Here is a 20,157-nt window from a genome sequence, read left to right on the forward strand (position 1 = left end):
TTTATATACAGTAAATCATAGCATTATAGCTGAAGCCTCTCAGATGTCACACACATTTGTTAGTCAAACTCATATACAGTGATTTTATTGTTTTAAGTACAGTACTACAAGCTAATGGAATCAACTGTTATATAATAAACTGATCGTGACCGATCGCCCAAGCGGCTAACGAGCCGATCAGTGGTGAAGAGGATAAAAGTAAAGTAAAAGTAAATATGGTTGGCTGGCCAAGGGAAAATAAGTTACGTGTTCTCATTGTCATTTAACAAATATGCATCTGTTTAATTAAAGTAACGGGAGCTATAGGTAATAAACCATCTAATGGTCTAATTAAACTCCGTAAGCGGAGTTGTGATGATGTTTCGGAGAAACAATGATAACAGAGGTACAGGAAACGTGTGTAGGTGAAAATAAACTGTACATGTTAACACAATACAGTACCATAACAGGACACTACCATAATCATAGGAGCTATGCAATACAATTAACGCTCGGTAGATTAAATAACGCTACCCGTCCTACAGTTGTTAGGTTAAGTTTCCTTTGGTTTGGAACCATAAATTAACAAATGACAAATAGCGGGCAGACTGATACGTGGCGAGATCTCATTTCCTTCCACTTTTTCTCCTAACATATTTGGAACAGTGAGTTGACTTTCATCGATGACCTGTGGGACTAATATTGTTCAAAACATATAACGTTACTCTCGCCAACAAGCTGTGAAATTTTGATGCCAATTAAATTAAAATTATGGTACTTAAGGGCGCCAGTGTGAACAACAGAACCACGAACCATTAAACTTAAAATAGTTGGTAAATTTTAATTTTCACCAAGTAATACATATCTCATTTCCATAATTCGCTTAATTGTTTGTGGTGAACTGTTTATATACATTACTAGGCTCGTCAGGGTGAAGTGGTATGTGTAGGGGGTGATACTGAGAGGTGAGAGGCGGGGTTGGCAACAGTAACAGTAAGGTGGCCGCCCAGTCCTCGTGTCTGATCAGTGACGCATAACACATTTCTCTCGTACTCCCTCAACAACTGGTAAAATTCTCTCTATATTTTAAGTGTTGTGCTATTTCTTGGTGTAGACTCTTAGGTGTAAGTGTGGAGCGTGTCAGGATTGTAGATAAAACAGGTGTCTCAGTTTCCTTGTACCATAAAATGTTATTACATTAACAGGTGGTTAAGTTGTGGGAATCCTTACACCGTTTGTTTCATGTCTACAGGTTTTGTTCGTCTCTTATTAAAGCACGTGTTATTTACATGATTTCTCCATAGGTTATCTTAATCACATTATTCGTATACTTTAGATATGTCGAGAATTATTTAAATTTGGTGTTGTATAATATGTAAGTGTGAGGAACGGTGGTAAGGCATTGTCACCCGGACAAAGGCGAGTCAGCGCGTTGGTGAAGCATAAGTGTAGTGTTTTCCTTCTACAAGCATTAAGTTTATATAGTTTTTTCATTATCATTAAATCAATCGTCTCCTCCTTAATGCATTAGTCGAGGCTGGACAATAATTTGGTGTACTGTTTCTAGGGTAATCATTGTTTTTGGGTTAATACGTGTATAGGACTAACCCGCCAGGGCTGCATCGGCTGATGTGGCCGTATCATCTCACGTCCAGAAAATGCCTCAAATTTCACCATATCAAAGTAAGTTCTTTCTGTTTAATATACCTGGGAAGTTAGGTCAGGTTAGGTTAGTTTGTTTGGTTTGGTTGGTTAGGTCTGTTCATTACCACAAATGTTAAGTAGCGTTTATTTAAAAAAATATAAATTTTTAACATATTTCCACAAACTACAACAGTGTCCACTGTAATATAATAATGAAAATCCGGCGTTTTTAAAATTGTTTTCAATCAATTTCGCTCGCGGGTTTTTCCTATATAATTACCGTGTTTTTTTAAACAGTATTTTGAAACTTAACCAGTGTTAAAGAGGAATAGTTTTGCTCGTGTATGGTGTAGATCAGACTAATGGATTTAATACTTGCTGATTTTACCTCTGGGTGACTAATTATTGGCTGGAAGTGCTATAATCATGTGCAGATGTGAAGCCATATTAACACATGCAACACACTGGTAAATCAATATTTTCATTCAAAACTCACTATTTTTAGTTGTTTCTAGGAAAAAATATTTGCTTTGGTAATACTGTACTGTACTGGTAGTTTATTTTTGCACTACAACAACTGTACTTTTGATTTTTTTAATCTAGAAGAAAAGTTGTTGGTCTTTTTTTTTTAAATGTAAAATATTTTTTACTTTAAGACAAACTTGTTGTAACCTATTTTGCACCGAGATTTGATATTTTAAGAGTTTTTGTTTGAAGATAAGATGTTTCCTCCCACAAGAATCAATGATATCCACCCAAGGAATTGTAATTTTATGCATTTGGATTTTTTTTCCCTGCAAGTTCATGACTTTTAGAACAGACAAAACAAATGAAACAAGCCAAACCAAGAGTTAAACACAACCGCCATGAGCAAAAAAGTTTTCAGGGATTAATCTTCAATTTCTTCAATACCAAAAGTTCATGAGTACGTAAGTGTATTGTGGTTACAGAGGGTAAGTAAAGTGCTGTACCATATCTTACGTACAGTACAAGTTGGGCCAAAAGTCAGGAAACAAAGGAATTAATTTTGCTTTATTTATTAATTACTTTTTCCCTTTTCAGATGAATGGTAGAATTTAAACAAAAGATGAGCAATTCGAAATACAGTACGGTAGTGTTTTATGTACGGAAAAGAAGGTAACAATTACAATAAGTTACTGATACACTTAATCATTTGCATGTTCAAACGATTGGATCACCTGAAGAATCTCCACCCCAGCTTATTTTTCCTAACCACCCTAACACTAGCCTAACCTCATGTAACCTCATCCTCTCCAAATACCATTAGGGTGGTTAATCTTTAGGTGTAATAAGCTGGGGTGGAGATTATTCAGGTGATCCTAAAGATTACCCCAGAGGTTTTTAGAGGAAGTTATACTGTCGTCACTTTGAAAGAAAAGTTGAAATACAGAGGTCCCTCGATTAACAAACGGTCCAATTAACGAAATTTCGGTTAAGAATTAGTTCCCGTAAGGATTTTCAATTCTATTAACGAACTAAACTTCGATTAACAAAAGCCTTGCGAGAAACACGCTTTGTTGTACACATCAGCTGATTGGCTAGTCTGCCAATACAGTAATTGGTTCTATGTTTACATTCGTTTCCAGTGGAGTAAATATTAAGAAAGTTAGTGATCTTGAATATTTTTGCATTTTTTATATTACAATTATTGGTCATTCTAATTTAGTTAACATATTGATAATATCTACAGTACAGGGAACAGTTTTTGTGTGCCCATCAGCTGATCGAATCACCCACCAACGCTTCTCGGCTTAACTTTGTTTACAGTGGAGTGAACATCCAGTTTGTTGGTCTCTTGAATATTTTTGCATTTTTACATCAAAATTATTGGTCATTCTGAAATTTAGTTCACATATTGATAATATACAATGCAGAAATTATTATGAAAAATGAAGAAGGCATTAGAAGCAATGCACTCTGTGAAGAATATGGCATGTCATCATCGACTGCCTCTACAATCGGCTGTTTGATATGTAAACAAAGCCGCTGGGAATACGACATACACAGCTCAAAATAAGTTAAAATACAGTACTCTAGTGTTTTTTATTTATTATTATACAGTATACAGTATAGTACTTTATTTAGTTTATATTTAATGTTTTGTTAATTCAATTACCGGTATACAGTACTTTGTATGTACTTTTTCTGTGAGTTAGAACCAATTACCCAATATCCCAATGAAATAATAGATTCAGTTAACGAAATTTTCAGTTAATGAACGACTCTGTGGAACCGATTGTGTTTGTTAATTGAGGGACCACTGTACTGTATACTTGTTAATGGACCCCAATATGAATGTTTATTAAATGAATGTTAAACTGAACTACGGTACAGTGCAGTTATGTGTTTTAGTGCCTGTGTTTCCTGCCTTTAGGTCCACCCTGTAATCCTGTACAGTAGGGAGGTTGAGCTCTTTATTCTGAACTATAATTTTGTTTTCCAGGTTGTGGTATAAACTTGATACCTCTAGTTGCAGCTTTGATCATGGCTACCAAAAGTGTGAAGGGGAACATTGTAGATGTTGCTGACTACTTCCCAGAAGCTAGTGATGACCTCAGCAAGGTCATCTGGGGTCATGCAGTCAACAGCAAAGAAGAATTGGAGAAGAGCATTGCAGGTATGGTGGAATAAACACACACGAGTTCCTAGTCAAGAATCCAAGAATAGATTAGCCAATTTTTTTCCCCGAGGCCGTAGCTCCTGGTTATAATTACCGGAAATGTATCGTTACAGATGGTTTGAAGTGCATAAAGTAACTGTCCTTTATTAAGGAGACAGTGTTCTCTTGATACTGCCTTGTGTAAAATATTGAAGACGAAGTTGGGGTATTTTACATAAGTTTATTTCATGGTAATTATGGTGGTATTTGTTGTGGACCTCGGGGCATAATGTTATGAGTTTTTAGGGCGTTAGAAGTAGACTCGTACAGTATACATATGGTGAGTGGTGGGCTAACGTTTTGTTACCGGTCTATTGAATACAGTACTGTTATATTTATTAAATTTTGATAATAGTGTCTAGTTTGGGGCTGATGAAGCCGTGTTTAGTGTAGGTTAGGTTTATGCTGAACCGGTGATGAAATGTCCTAGAGCCTTGGTGAGTATAGGCTGTAATATAATTTGTCCTTAACAGATGCAGCCATGATGATGCTTGAAGCAGATGTGTCTGCTGGGCGCCTGGTTGAACAAGGAGAGGATGACCCAGTGATCCCCATCATGGCTCATCCTCCTAGCACAGAGTCTGACCTCTCCCTGGAGATGTGGATTGACAAAGTGATTGAAGCAAATCAGGTACAGTTTGCCAGTGACAACTAAGCCAACTTTTGTCTCGTGTTGCTGTACTTACCTAAAAGAGGAATATATGGTATTCCTAACTTTAAAAAAAAATCATGTTTTGATTTAGTACTATACAGACTTGGGAAATATTTGGGAACTGACTTTTTATTTTGCCACGTGAAAGTGTCAAGTAACTTAACACACTTGGCATATATGAGGTACAGAATTCCCTTTTTAGTGTTGTAGACTCAGTAGTCAAGGAAAATTTTGTGAGTATACACTGTTACTAACGTGAAGTTATATACAGGTTATGAATGGTGTCGAGAAACAGTAATGAAAGTTGTTTATCTCGGCTTCTGCAGTTTATTGAGAAAGGTGAATGAATAAGCTTGTTTTTATGCATCCATCAGGTGAATGAAAATCAAGACAACTTGATCCATTTGGTGTTGTAACGTAGAACTGGAATTTTATACTTGAACTACACTTTCTTGTCTTGATTAAAAAGATTGACTTGTGTTGAAACTTGCTTGTCTTGTTTATATTGTACTTGTTCATAATTTTGTTTTATTTTTACTAAAACTGTAACTCGGACTGACTTGTAAAACCTCACAATGATGTCTTGGTTAAATGAATTGTGAGTTAGGGCTGTTTGGCATAAGGAGTGGTGGGGGGGGGTGAGTTAGTGCTGGAGTGATCGTATGCAGGGTACATTAAGGGTTGCATGAGTGTGGGTAATGATTCTGTAGGGAAGTATTAGAAAATAAGTTAGATCAGAGGTTCTTTGATTTTGAGCACGTGAAGCATTGTCTTACAGGTGGTGTGAATTGTCCTTTATATATTTTAGGGGGACAATAGAATTTGGGTAGTAAGGGATAAGTTACACCTTCAGGACTCTTGTCTGCCAAGGTGATGTAAGTCTTGTTTTTATTTTTAATGGAAAGAAGAGTAAATAGCTAACGTTGCTTGATATTTCCCATAAATATCTCCTTGGAATAAATATGACAATATGGTAAATGTACTGTACTACTCTTAGTTTTAATGACTTGTGTAAAGAACTTGGTACAGCACAGTAAAACACATGTATCCCATAATTTATGGTAAAGTGTGGTTGAGAGTCAGTGATTGTTGGAGACTCAGGTTCAGGAACATGGTAAAAAGATGTAACTTATATTTGTAATTAGTGTGACTTACTGGTAAATTATCATGTTTGTCAACAGGATGGGAAGAAGAAAGGAGCCAAGTTGGATTTCAAGGATCTGACTATTGTGAAGGAGAGCCTCGAGCTGCTCAAGAGTCGCACAGAACAAGTAAATACAATAATGTCTTCCTCATTTCATATTTTATTCTGTGAGAGAGCTAAATTAAAGAAGATTAGAAATGGCGCTACTTCTGTCATCCCCATTGCCTGAGGGGAGGGAGGGTGGGTTCCCACTTTACTGTCCAGTTAGAAAAAATCCATCTTGAGCCGGGGAAGAATACTACCTTGAATACATGTTCTGACATCATTTTGGTGGGTGAGTGCCTGTATTATTTTCCTAATCTTTGTAGTCAAGAGAGATTTATGGTGGTAAATGGGGATAATTTCTTGACACTTGGTCTTGGACCAACAGAATTTTGAAATTCGTAGAATTAGCTGAATTACTATAGAAAAGGGACAGGTTTTATTAAATATTATTAATGGTCAGAGTCTCAGGCAAAGTTTTGAGTGACAGGCTTGAAACCATCTTTTTCTCTTTATTTAATGTGGTAATTAGGAAGATCTGATTGAAGTAGCAGTGTACAGGAATTTGGCCATGTACTGTACCCTGAAAGGCAGTGGAGGTTGAAGGTGATGTTTGCATGTGATTTTGAGATAATGGTAGTACAGTGGTCCCTCCGTTAACGAACGGTTCGATTAACGAAATTTCGGTTAACGAATTAGCGCCCATAAGGACTTTCAGTTCGATTAACGAACAAAACTTCGATTAACGAAATCCTTATGACAAACACGTTTTGTTGTGCGCATCAACTGATCGGCTAGTCCACCAATACAGTAATAGGTTCTATGTTTACATTTGTTTCCAGTGAAGAAAATATCAAGAAATTTGGTCATATAAATATTTCTGCATTTTTTATATTAAAATTATTGGTCATTCTGAAATTTAGTTACCATTTTGATAATATAGACAGTACAGGGAACAGTTTTTGGGCGCCCATCAGCTGATTGAATCACCCAATAATGCTTCTCAGTTTAACTTTGTTTACAGTGGAATGAACATTGATTTTGTTGGTGTCTTGAATATTTTTACATTAAAATTATTGGTCATTCTGAAATTTAGTTAACATACTGATAATATGCAATGCAGAAATTATTATGAGACATGGAGAAGGCATTAGAACCAATGCACTCGGTAAAGAATATGGCATGTCATCATCGACTGCCTCTACAATCGGCTGTTTGATATGTAAACAAAGCTGCCGGTAATACGACATACACACACCTCAAAGTAAGTTAAAATACAGTATTCTAATGTTTTTTATTTTTTATTGTACGGTATACTGTACAGTACTGTATTTAGTTTATATTTAATGTTTTGTTAATTATATTACTGGTATACAGTACTTTGTATGTACTTTTTCTGTGAGTTGGAACCAATTACCCAATATCCTATTGAAATAATAGATTCAGTTAACAAAATTTTCGGTTAACGAACGACTCTGTGGAACCAATTGTGTTGGTTGGTTAACCGAGGGACCACTGTATATGGAAGGTGGAGTATATTCCTTTATCTTCACAATTGTGATTGGTAGGTGGAAATATCTAGCTCTGGTGTCTTCACATTATAATTTTGATCTTAATTTCAGATCAATTTCCCTTTGTGGTTAAATGCTGACATACTTAAGGGTCCAGTGGAGAGCACTGCAGTGCCCCTTGATGCTGGCAAGTTCCTTACCTGGTGTTCTGAGTCTTTCCCTCAGGTGAGTCACACACATGTTCATATATGTATAGTATAGTATAGTACAGTACAGTACTCTATATACATTTGGGTCTTCATTTACGCGGTCAATTGAACCCTTGGAGTACCGCGTAAAACGAGAAACGCGCAAATGAAATAACAGAACATATGGGATTAATTGAAATAGAGACTGGGCCTACCCCCAAACTCCACTTTTTCCTGACACAATACGTACGTTGTAGTAAAAATAACATCTTAATTTTATGATGGTATGCACACAATTAAAAATTGAGAGAAATATCAATAATATTAGGTTGTTTAACACTTACGTTAGTAGAAAAACTGGGTCGGCACACATGGATGGTGGTTCCAAGGCAGAGGGCAGATTAGTTGCCCTCCGGTAAATTACTTTCACTTTCACTACTCGCAGAGGTTTGCAGGGCCTCCCAGACAAACCCCTCAAAGTCCATATCATCACTATCACTGACTTGGGCTGGCTGTTGTTGTGGTGGGCTGCGGGCGAGGAAGTCCTCAATACTACGTTGACAACTAACATTGACGTTGTCGAGATAGATCCGTATATACGGCTCCATAAATTTCGTCAGATGGTTATTAGACACCTCATACCGATGCTTGTCTGGGTCGTTGTCAAGGATGAGCTTAATTTTCTCCCCCAACTCGATGATTTCCTTCACATTATCATGGCTTGGTCCAGGTAATTCAATGTTTTTCTCTGGTGGTGGGGGTCCTGCGGCAGCCATTGTGAGTTGTGAATGGAATAGCGGGCACAAGAGAGAACTGTATACACGGACTGAGAACAATGAGACAGGCCCTGCTAGGTTAGCGACTTCTTCCCTTCCGTGGCAGGGCACGACATATTGCATTAAACCAATCACAGCTAGCGGGGGAGGGAGGTAAGGATGCTTGGCCCAATCACAGTCCGATACGTCATATGACGTCACCGATAATGCAACAGCGACATACTGCACAACCTTACTCGTGCTGCTTACCCTCGCTTTGGTCAAACATGGCGGGAGGTTTGAATCCAAAATGGCGCGGCTGGACCGCCAGCTGCTCTCCGCATAAATGACCAAATTTACTGTGTAATTAAAGCATTTCAATTCTGGCAAGGCACCGCGTAAATGACCAAAAGCGTAAACCAAAACTGCGGAAATCCAGGCTCGACTGTACATCATGTCCATCACTCGGGCTTTCCTGCTTATGTCTTCCTATCCACTGAAGTTTTTCAAGTCAACCTGAGTGGTATCATTGCTTTAGTTCTTGTGGACTGTACAAGACAGCTTTGGAAGTGTTGCCTCAAGTCATTTATGTTTATTTATTTAACTTTATGATATCTAAGTTGAAAGATTTTTTTTTGGGGGGTAAAAATTCTTTTTGTTTGGTCAAGCAAGTAATTTTTATGTTTGCACTTCTTTAGTAGACTAAGCTTAGAGTATAGCCCTGATAGTTCTTAATGTTACTTCCCTTGTACAGGGTATTGTGCTTCTTTGGTAACTGAATAATCAGACCTGTTTGAAAAGCCTGCACTTTATATCATGTATGCATCACACAGTTGGTTTCCATGCTGATGAATGCTGCTGGTCTGACCATTATTCAGTTTATTATGTATTTTTGCTGAACTTCATTCTGTTGTAGTCCCAGATGTGGTCTGTTTTTTTTTTCCTTTGCCTATTCAAAATTACTTGGATAAATGCATTTAAATCAGGTATGAAGTTGATGATAAGACTAATTACCCTATTAATGATTTTGTCAGGCAACACTGTCAATTGGATGGACAACAAGATTCACCTCAGCTGATGACGAGGCTGGAGCTTACACAAAGGAAATGGTGGAAGAGATGTCAGATACACTGGAGGCCAACAGCATCGCTCAGCCCATCACCTTTCCAATTCGCGCTGCTTTTGTCGGACAGTCGTTGGAGTCACTGGAGTGGTTGGTGGATAATGTAAGTCATGGAGTGATAACAGAGAGATTATGTACTTCATGGGGAGAGTAGTTAGGTCATTGATAAAAGATGTATTTCAAGGTACGTTTTTAAGATATTTTGCTACACTTGAGTTCTATTAATTCCATACCCTAGTTCAGAATGTATCATATTAATCAGTTATAATTATTAGCAATTAAATGTGTAATGAACAGTGTAGAAGAGTCCTAGAATCAGCTCTGGTACAGTTTCCTAACTCATAGAACCCTTAACTTAAAAATTAGAAATTACTGCTCTTGCCCATCACTACGTAGACTTCAGCTCTGACAATCAAATACAGTATTGCCAACTTGCCAAGTGTTTATATAATTTTATTTCACCCAAATTCATAAAATTTTAGCAAAATTTGTTTATATATTCTGAGGTCAATATGTACTGCATGTACTGTCCCTATACTGTCTACAGTAAAAAAAAAAACTAATCAGACCATATGGGAGGGGAAGGTTGGTCCAACTTTGTGAAAACCCAAGTCCCTGGGAGTATTTCCTCACTGGACAATTGTGGTACAGCAACATAAGTTTCTCCTATTTGCAGTACAGAGACTAAGCCCCAGTTAATGAGTAGATGGACCACTCTAAAAAGTCTCGTTTACTCTGAAATCTCTCCTAAAAGGGTCCGTTATTGTGAGGTGTATATAACTGTTATGTACTAATCAAATTTGTAATATTATGATGACAAAACTAATTTGAATTGTCATAACATAGTTGCACTTGTCTCTCTCACAATTCAGACTAACACATGAAATAGGTAATCATTTTATATGTTTTTTGTTAAAGGTGAATGCAGGAACAAAGTTTTAATGCTTGAAAGCGATGTCTGTTGGTATTGAGTTTTGGGATATATATTTGGTTCTTTGCAGATTCCTGACTGCAGCGTTAGTGTGTGGAGTTCCCCCTCAGATGACATTGATGTACAAGCGCTTATTGCTCTCCGTGAAAATGTTGGCTCCGATACCGTTTACTTTGACCTTCCTGAAGATCAACAGAAAGCCTTTGATGAAGTCAAGGACAGAGAGAGTAGTACCTCAGCTGCTAGGTTCCAGTTTTTGCCACAGAACACCTCAGCCTGGGCCACGGCTGGTGTTGCCCTGGCATCAGCTTTAGCTGCTCTCTATTTGTATGAATAAAGAGTTGCCTTTTATTAGTGGCTACTCTTTTGTTTTGTTATTGGACCATTTATGAAGAGCTTCCATGAAAGTTATTGCTATTTACTGTGCCTTAATATTGTGAAGTACAATCATAATAGCTTACATGTTGATATAACTGCATCATACTTTATTCCTCTTAAGTACAGTCATTTAAGGGCTACCAGTGAGAGATGTAAGGATATATGTTTTACTACAGTGCAAGACAATCATAAAAGACCTCAGAATTGTGTGAGTACGTACGAGACCTCTTACTGATTTGAACACTCGGATTGTCACACTAACTTGGAAGCACATTCCAGCCACAGTGCCAGAATTGTGGGCCACTATTTCAGTTTTCATTATTATAGGTTGGACCGTGATAATCCTCAGTTCTATTATTTGTCTCAAATGTATAGTTATGTTTTATTGGTTTCTGTTTTAACAAAATGAGGAAAATACTTTTAAACAATAGTGAAGGAAATCATAAGTTTATTTCTTAAAATTAAAAAATTGAACTTTACCATGCAAGTCTGTAGATAGCGTTGTATAATGTTTATGATATTGGTAAATAATTGTGTGATCCCATAATATACATGTCATTAAGTGAACACCATATCCTTCAAGCATTATGTTTTGATATACCATGTTGTTAAGATTGAAAAGAAAAACTAGAGGAAATATGCTCTGCTACCTTTGAAGAGGTTGTCAATTTTGGCATCACAGAGAGGACCAACCATACTGAAATAATACTTTTGAGGGGAGGTTGGGATTGTGTAACTGTACTGTAGATGGTCTTCAACAGTTAAATGGCGGAGTACAGTAGAAATATGTGTGATGTAAAGGACTCCTGTAGATACCATAGTATAGTAGTGGTACACTTTTGTTTGCTATTCATTCCTGCCCTATCTTGCAGACCCTCTGTGTTGGTGACGATGGAAATATTTATTCGCGTTAACAACCCAGATTTGTGTTTTTAATGGGGTAGGTTCGTGTTTGTCTTGCACATGTAGAAATATGTTTATCTATATTGCTGTTTTTTTGTTTATACTGAGGAAGTGTAGGAATATGGAATTTAATATCTTGGTATATAAATATGAATGAATATTGGGTTTAAATTCACTTTCCCATGTGTACCCTCTTCCTTTCACTTAGTCAGTAGTGTGGAAAATGGCAACCTTTGCACAGCTCAGTTTGGTCAGTTCCAGCATAAATTTGTCCTATTAATAATTTAAGGTAACTAACCTCATATACACACACCACACAGGGCATTCATATTACATTTATCCATTTTTAGTTTAGTTTGTAATAAGAAAATTGTTGGTTTTATCTTTGTTATGCCATATAGTTATTAAAAATTCTTAGCACATGTAGGCAACACTTTTTGGTTTGTCTTATAAAGTAGAGGGAGAATATCACATCCAGGGTAAGTCATGTTGTGCTTTACTACCTGTATTTGGTTTCTTAATCTGTATTCGTGCAAATTTAAGTTCTTTCAAATACATCTTCTAAAAGGTAGTATTTATGATTCCTGCAAACTTACAATGCAGAAGATATTACAAGTTTACTAGATACTGTAGATTTACTTTCCTAATCTTAAACTGCCTTGTGTAATTAACAATAGACAGTTGTATTGGTGAGGAATAGAATATAGAGGTCAGTAAGTGGACTACTATAAGGTATCCTGCACTTACTCTGGTGTAGTGCTGTGGAGTATGACCCAGAGGATGTGACTAGGGCATGGCTGAGCTTTACATTACTGTACTGTACACGCTAAATACATCCTTTTGTATAGTTCATGAAAGCACTGTAATACTTTTGTGCAGTATTATATCTCATTCTTACTACATATTAGAGGACAATACATACCACTACTAACTCCACTGCAGTTGACTGTGATTGACATGCTCTGACTTGCATGACTTAGGATATGTGAGAATATTAATGATAGGTTTAGAGGTATAGGTACTTGTTGAAATGTAGATTAAAGTTAATATTGTGAAAATAATTGACGTTGATATTGTTTAATTTGTGATAGGAGTGGCTTAGGGGGAAATGTTTTGTGAATCAGTAATTGGAGGTGTTAGGGGCTGTGAATATATCAGTAAAGTGTGGTAATGGGGTAAGAAGAAAGAATGCAAGGAACACTCTCACTAACTTTTTAATACTTTGAGAAATCACACTAGAAAATAGGAAGCTTTTAGGTAATTTCAGTCATTATTATTATTATACTCTTTCATATTTGATAAGTAGATGATGATGGTATAATTGAGCTCTCTTGAATTATTTTAATATATTGTATGCTTTGCTCCATTAGACTAAGTACGTTTGTTGCTTCCCATTTGATTAGGAATGGGATATAATTGATGGATTAGGAGGTTGACTTCGTGGCCACCCATCCCTCTAACACGAGAGGGAACAAAACGTTACAGGTTACTGTTCAAATGGACCCCATTCCTATTTGGGGTCTATTGGAGCTGGAGCTTAATTGACCAACCACCAAAGACAGAGATACTTGAGAGGTAAGCCATAAGTAGTTTAAAATGATTACCCAGCTTTAATTTTGGTAAGGTAGATGTGGTGGAGGGTAGAATTTGTCCACGGTAAAAGTTCAGGATGTGCCCACACCTCTGATGTGGCTATAATCCCTGTAACACCATCCATCAGTTGGACCACCTTTGTGTTCTAGATACTGCACTTGGCTATTGTTCACAGTGTAATTTGCTCCAATCATGTCTTTAGTTTTGTTCAACTCTTATATTTCCTTTGAACACAACGGTTCGTCTTAACTTTCCTCTATAACTGTACTTATACTGTAGTGCAATAAAGTGGTTCCTCCACTTCTGTTTTAGTGAAATCCATTTATAGAATTTGTCAATTGGATTAGACTTTAGTTTACTAATATACTGTACTATGCATATCAAAACATTAAGTGTACACCATTGTGCTTTGAAGATGTGTAGATGGTGAAGTAACTGCCAGCATTGAGCACTAAGATTTTAAGTATTGTATTTTAATATTTTGGTACAATTCCTATGAGTTAGACATTGAGCGTGTACCTTGGAAAATGAAGCTACAATGAAAAATTTAAGTCTGTTTAGTAATACAGAACAGAGGGCAATGGTGGGAGTGTGTCAAACTGTTGCTCACTGTGGTACTGTATATGAGTGATATGTTTACTGTACCACTTGGCAGCAAGTTAGATTGCAGCTCTAATTCTCTGTAACAAGAGAATGAAGATCTTATGCTGGATCATGCAAATATCTCCCTTATATGCAACATTTTATAATGTGTTTTGGCAGGTTGAAAATCTTCATAGTTTTTTCTTAGTACTGTATTACAAAAGTTATCACTCAGTAGCAGTAAAACATTTGCATCAGAAAAGTATCCTTCAATATCCTTTATATAGATAAAATACACTATTTGTTTATTGCTAGATTATTATTAAACTTTTAATTGCAATTTTGCCTAAGTTAATTGATACCAGTCTTATTTTCTGCTGTCATTTTATTTGTGTATCAGTCAGGTCATACCTGAGTATAAAGGTGAATTAAAATTGAAAAAAAAATTGCATAAATTTCTTTGATATTAACTTTGTAGATTAGAAATGAAACACATTACCTTTTGACTGATAAATAATTTGGATTGTGAATAAATTACATGATTATTGTGTGTAGAACAAGTGACCACTGAGCTGTGTGCTTCTTTGCTAAGTGTTAATTGGCTGGTTGTGGTGGAGGTGGAGCTATCCATACTATACAAGATGTATCATGACTGCCAAAATTCAGCAGCTGATTCCTGAGGTCATTACCAATCAGAAATGTCATATGAACAGGAGTCCGATTCACAACAGGTACGCAACTATTAGTAGGTATTTAACTACGGGTGAGAGACGCACTTTGTTCGGCCGAAATAGCCCAAAGGCGAAGTGGCCAGCAATCTCCAATACCATACCACGCACTTTGCCACTCAGCGTCGGGTCCTACGACGCCTCCTTTTTCCTCAGCGTTGTCTTCCCACTAAAGCTACAGTGTAACCACTATGCAAACCTTAAAGTATCAGAACATCTTCACTTGCATATTTTTACATCCAACCATAGCTTCCAAACCAGTGAAAATCAGACCCATGTTAGTCTAACATTTCTGAGTGGTACTGACCCTGAGAATTAGCTGCAGTGGTTTTTATTTAGCTTCTTTGCTAACAGTAATGTATGTCACTGTGCCTTATTATGGTTTGTGTGGCTAATACTGTGGTATTTAAGTTTAACTAGGTTCAGTTTGAGGTTCATATGTTATTTAATTTTCAAATACTGTACTTTGCATTGTAAATCCTACGAGTGCTGCGCTTTACTTAAACTTTTCTGGAAGTAACTATATTAAGTTGATTACTGAAAGGAAGATACTACCAGGTAAATTCTTCAAAGGTCTTCATTTTGAGAAATCTTAATTGCTGGAAGTAGTACGGTGGAACCTCCAGCAATCAGCGTGGTTAAGATCAAAGCTGCTCTATCTTGGAGTTTTCTGGTCTTAAAGCAGTAAAGGGCCTTGATTGCCATTGTATTTTTTTTATCCATGTGAAACATTATTGTATTTTATCACTCGAACATCTCGTACTTTGACCATTTTGTTAGTGGTCTCTTACTGAAAGTCATTACAAAGTAGTATGCCTCATCTTTATGGACAGTGATAACTAACACTCAAGATCCCAGACTCTTTGAGATGTTGGTGAACCCTTGTGGCCAAGTAGTGTCAGTGAGAGGAGTCTTTATTATGTTGTTTGCAAGGCCAATCTGCCTTTTCATGTGAAGGCCCAAAGCCAGTAAACCTTCACTCCATGTTCTGGGGGAATGTTGTTTTGTCGTGTCTGTCCATGTGAACCACCCAAAATTATTTGTAAGATGAGGCAAAAAATATCCAGAAACTAGAGAGGAAATTTTGTGGGTTTCCTTGAATTATTTGATAAAGAGTTTTCAACCAGTGGAGACGTGTGTTTCAGAAACTCAACGTCTCCTATTTCTTTATTTTGTAGATGTAACTTGCATGGACTAGAGAGAAGGTATCAGGGCAGCAGGTCTTGGGGTTGTCTGACTCTTGGTATCATTATAATCCAAAAACCAAGGTTAGCAAACTACTGGAGTGATTTTTCATGTAAATTATGCATCTTGCACAATTGTATGTGTGAACCATGTAGGAGATAACAAAATCTAATCCAATGTTCTAATATCTTCTGTATCATTAATTATTTAGTAAAGATTACCTGTTGGAGACAACTTAAAACAGAATGCATCGTAGCAGGAAAGGCTGGTATGAATGACAAACAATATTAATTTTATGAATTTTGAAGCTTGATTAATAAGAATTTTACTGTGGCACTGAAAATATAGGAATATACTGTTACCATATTTGGTGAGCTGAAGCTTAAAATCCTAGTGTTGATCCTTGATGGTTTACATGGGTAATGTAGCAAAGCAAATTATATGTTCATAAAACTGTGGCATGTTGTATGAGACGATGAAAGTATGTATACCTGACAAGTTCTCACAAGATAGCGTAAGTGACTAGATGAATGACAAGTTAGTGTGGGATGCTGTTAATGATTGTGACCAAAGCATGATTCTGATAACAATAATGTGTTTCATGTAACATTTTAGAATGGTGTGTGTGACTACATTACTTCAATATGTATGTGATACTTTCGCATCTTCCACATGATTATATTTCGTAAATTGCTCTGTATAACCCAAATTTTTGTACTATGCTGCACATTACCAATTTTTCCATAGTAGTTTATAAGATGGTCAAGTTAATTAGTTGCATCTGCTGTTGTATACATTAAACATTCTATAACTTGTTTTACGAGATTGATACTATAACATTTTGTTACCAGTACTGTTGTAGAATGTCTTTCATCATGAGGTGAAGGAATGTTGTGATGAATTGTGTTACATAAACTAGAATGTTACTGTTGTGTAAGCACTGATAGAATGTAGAGTACAAGGTAATTTGCTTTAAAATTGGTTTAGGATTTTCCTGGCTTAAGTACGTATGTTATATTAGCAATGGGTGGTTGTGAATGAGAATCCTGCTGTGTTGCCGAGTGCTACCTTGAGAATAGTCTCCAAAGTTTGATACTGTACTTACATATGGTAGTTGGACGCAAGTAAGGTAACTTTATCTCACACTTGCATTGGTTCTGAATCACCTGGAAACTTGTTCAAATGTTTTAGCCATGGCACAGGGTACATCATTGAAGAATCTTTCTGGACTAGATCTTCTGTGTACCCTCCAACAATGCTTTTATATATATTTACTCTTCTGTTTATTATTTACCCACATTATATTTTAATAATCATAGCTAATAAAATTTGCAGTCCTGCTGTATAATTTATTTTATTCCTCTGTTATATAGAGAATATACACAGTAAACACCCATTAAATAAGATTAAGTTTGGGAAAAGGAAGGTCTGGATTTACCTGTTTCTATGTAGTGTTTTACCAGGAACAAAATTATTTTATAGCCATTTTAAGTACAGTACTTTGTTTTCATATTAATTCACTTTGATTAGCGTTGCTGATGAATTAAGTCTTGTATGTATAAAATCATGTTCTGTTATACCATCGTTGGCTGTTGTCTGCTAGAGCACAACTTCTGTACTGTATTTCGTGATGTAGAGTGCTGCCTCAATCTGCATAGTAATTTACATTGTGCTCAGTAGCTAGTGTTTGTGCATTGCAATTTTTTTTATTTATGTATTTCCTTTATTGTTTCTCTTCACATACCATGATCTATCCCAGGGTGATTGCAAAGTGCCCTGGAATTTATAGTGTCATGCCTACCACAAAGAAGACCAGGGAATCTATCAGTTGGGTGCTAAGTTACAAGTCTTCCCGTGTACAATACATTCCCCACAATCATCATTTATAATGTTGCTTGTTTAAACTTTTTCACATAATATACTATATACTATGTCTTTTGTTAAAGCTTTGACATGTGTAAATGAACTTCAGTCTGGTGAAAAGTTACCTTGGACCCTAGCCCCCCCCCCCATTTACCGGTACATTAATTCTTATGGGAATACTTGATCTGTTTATTGTCATTTTACTCCGAACACATTTACAACATTGAGGACACCCTCTGTATGTTTATTGGGATTTTATAAATATTTATAGTACTGTACTCTGTTGCATCTGTATTATGTATAACAATAAACAAATGCCTGTACACAGGCTGACCTCATGTTGTGGGAACCTGTTAGTTCTGCCCTGGAATTGAACGTGGGCCAGTAAAGCAGAACACTAATGCTTTAACCACTACACTACTGAGATGGTAAAAATAATGTAGAAGTACTGATACTACAAATAATAGCATAGAAATTATGATGAAATTACCAGGAAACTACAATCGATTTTGAACAATGATGTACGTTCTCCACTCCACAAGGTGACTTGAGAATTGTTCAGTTGATTAGAAATCAGAACATAGAATTTTTGAAAGATTCTTGGATTTTTTTTTTAAACCGAATATATTACACAGGTCATTATTTCTTCGCATGAGGTTATAAGAGTGGGATGCTTAACAAAAACTCGTGTTCAGCCAATGTTGTGGGTTGATGCCAGTGGCTCTTAGCAGGATAATTTCACAGCCAACCACTGTTATCTTAGGAGTGGACCTCCAGTGCATTAGTGGGAATGGAATAAAATGAGAATATTTATAATATTACTGTACTTAACAGTACAGTGTAGTCTCGATTTACGCAGATTTGGTTTACACATTTGGTCATTTACGCGGCACCTTGCCAGACCGACAATTTTTATTTACACGGTTCATTCCATCATTTACGTGGGAAGTGACATGGGCAGGGTGCGCACAAGGTCGCCCAGTCAACAAAACATTACCGAGTTCTTCACCTGCCACCCACCACAGCCAGCCCAAGTCAGTGATAGTGAGGATATGGACTTTGAGGGGTTTGACAAAGGACCTGCAAGCCTCTGTGGTGGATAGTGATACAAGTGAGGGTCAATAATCTGCCCTCTGCCTTGGAACCAACCCCCCATCCCCGTGTGCCCAGCCATCTTTTCTACTAACGTAAGTGTTAAAAAACCTAATATTTTTGATATTTCTCTTAAATATTAATTGTGTGTGCATACCATCATAAATTTAAGATGTTATTTTTACTACAACGTACGTTTTGTGTCGGAAAAAGTGTAGTTTGGGGGTCGGCCCAGTCTTTATTTCAATTAATCCCATATGTTTGTTATTTCGTTACGAGTTTCTCGTTTTACGCGGACCTCCACGGGTTCAATTGACCGAGTAAATGAAGACTATACTGTATAATAAACTGTCAATCATTAATTTAACATATATTACAAAATAATATTAAATAGCAAAACAAAAAATATATATATATATATATATATACACAAGAAATAGCTAAGTGAAGACATACAATTATTAGTAGAGAATTTTTTATGAGTTTCTTCAAGACAAGAAATGATTCGACTACAGTGTGGTAAACATACAGTTGGCCCTCAAAATTCTCCTAGGTTTCACTTACACACAGTACAATGGAAAGTTCAGTGCCACCAGTGTTGGGCAAGTAGCGAGCATTTGTCATTGATTACAGTAACAGTTTTGCAGTGATCTATTTGTAACTAATTACAATATTTTTCAAGTGACTATATACGTACTTGTTATTAAATAAAGTAAGTCCTCATTTAACGTTGCCCCCTACAACGTTGTTTTGTTATGTCGCTACTCTTTAGATACCCATGATTTAGACAACGTCCCGCCGGTTCAGTATAACGTAGTCATGGACTACTTTGTACGGCACATCACCCTCTCTCACCCAGGAGGAGCCACCCTCCGGGTCTCAGTGACTCGCCACCCTCCTCTCCACTACCCACCACACACTCGCTCCACCTCCACCCATCAGTGAGTACAATACAAAATGATTTTGTTTATTTATCTTTTTGGATGTATAATATATACTGTACTATTTTCTATAAAAAATTCATTGAATTTAAAGTACAGTAATGTATTTTATGGGTCAAAGGGAGGCTGGGGAATGTAACTCCTGTATCTTATTTATTTCTTATGGGGAAAATTGATTCTGTTAACGTGCAGTTTTCAGGAACGGAACCACGACGTTAAGCAAGGACTTACTGTATTGTAGAA

The 20,157-nt window shown here is 36.6% G+C and overlaps 1 protein-coding gene across 2 annotated transcripts; it reads left to right on the forward strand.

Annotated features, from left to right (window-relative positions):
- Positions 1–956: 956 nt before the first annotated feature.
- On the forward strand, positions 957–17,359 carry LOC121875334 (protein FAM151B-like). Of its 2 annotated transcripts, none has more exons than XM_042379843.1 (7): positions 957–1,046; positions 4,088–4,261; positions 4,777–4,934; positions 6,137–6,226; positions 7,764–7,877; positions 9,630–9,821; positions 10,720–17,359. In XM_042379843.1, the coding sequence occupies exons 2-7, from the start codon at positions 4,129–4,131 to the stop codon at positions 10,984–10,986; spliced, it is 954 nt and encodes a 317-aa protein (XP_042235777.1). In that variant the 5' UTR covers positions 957–1,046; positions 4,088–4,128; the 3' UTR covers positions 10,987–17,359. The 2 variants fall into 2 exon arrangements, with proteins under 2 accessions (XP_042235777.1, XP_042235776.1); XM_042379842.1 differs by lacking the exon at positions 957–1,046 and adding an exon at positions 1,421–1,662.
- The last annotated feature ends 2,798 nt before the right edge of the window (positions 17,360–20,157 follow it).

The sequence above is a fragment of the Homarus americanus genome, unplaced genomic scaffold (assembly GCF_018991925.1).
Source record: "Homarus americanus isolate GMGI-L3 unplaced genomic scaffold, GMGI_Hamer_2.0 scaffold56241, whole genome shotgun sequence".
NCBI classification, from domain to species: domain Eukaryota; kingdom Metazoa; phylum Arthropoda; class Malacostraca; order Decapoda; family Nephropidae; genus Homarus; species Homarus americanus.

Bases quoted from the DNA above. Each gene is read 5' to 3' on its own strand.
- LOC121875334 (XM_042379842.1), top strand. From the start codon at position 1,638: ATGCCTCAAATTTCACCATATCAAA. The intron at 1,663-4,087 runs GTAAGTTCTTTC...TTTGTTTTCCAG, and splicing joins TCAAATTTCACCATATCAAA to GTTGTGGTATAAACTTGATA. The intron at 4,935-6,136 runs GTACAGTTTGCC...GTTTGTCAACAG, and splicing joins AAGTGATTGAAGCAAATCAG to GATGGGAAGAAGAAAGGAGC.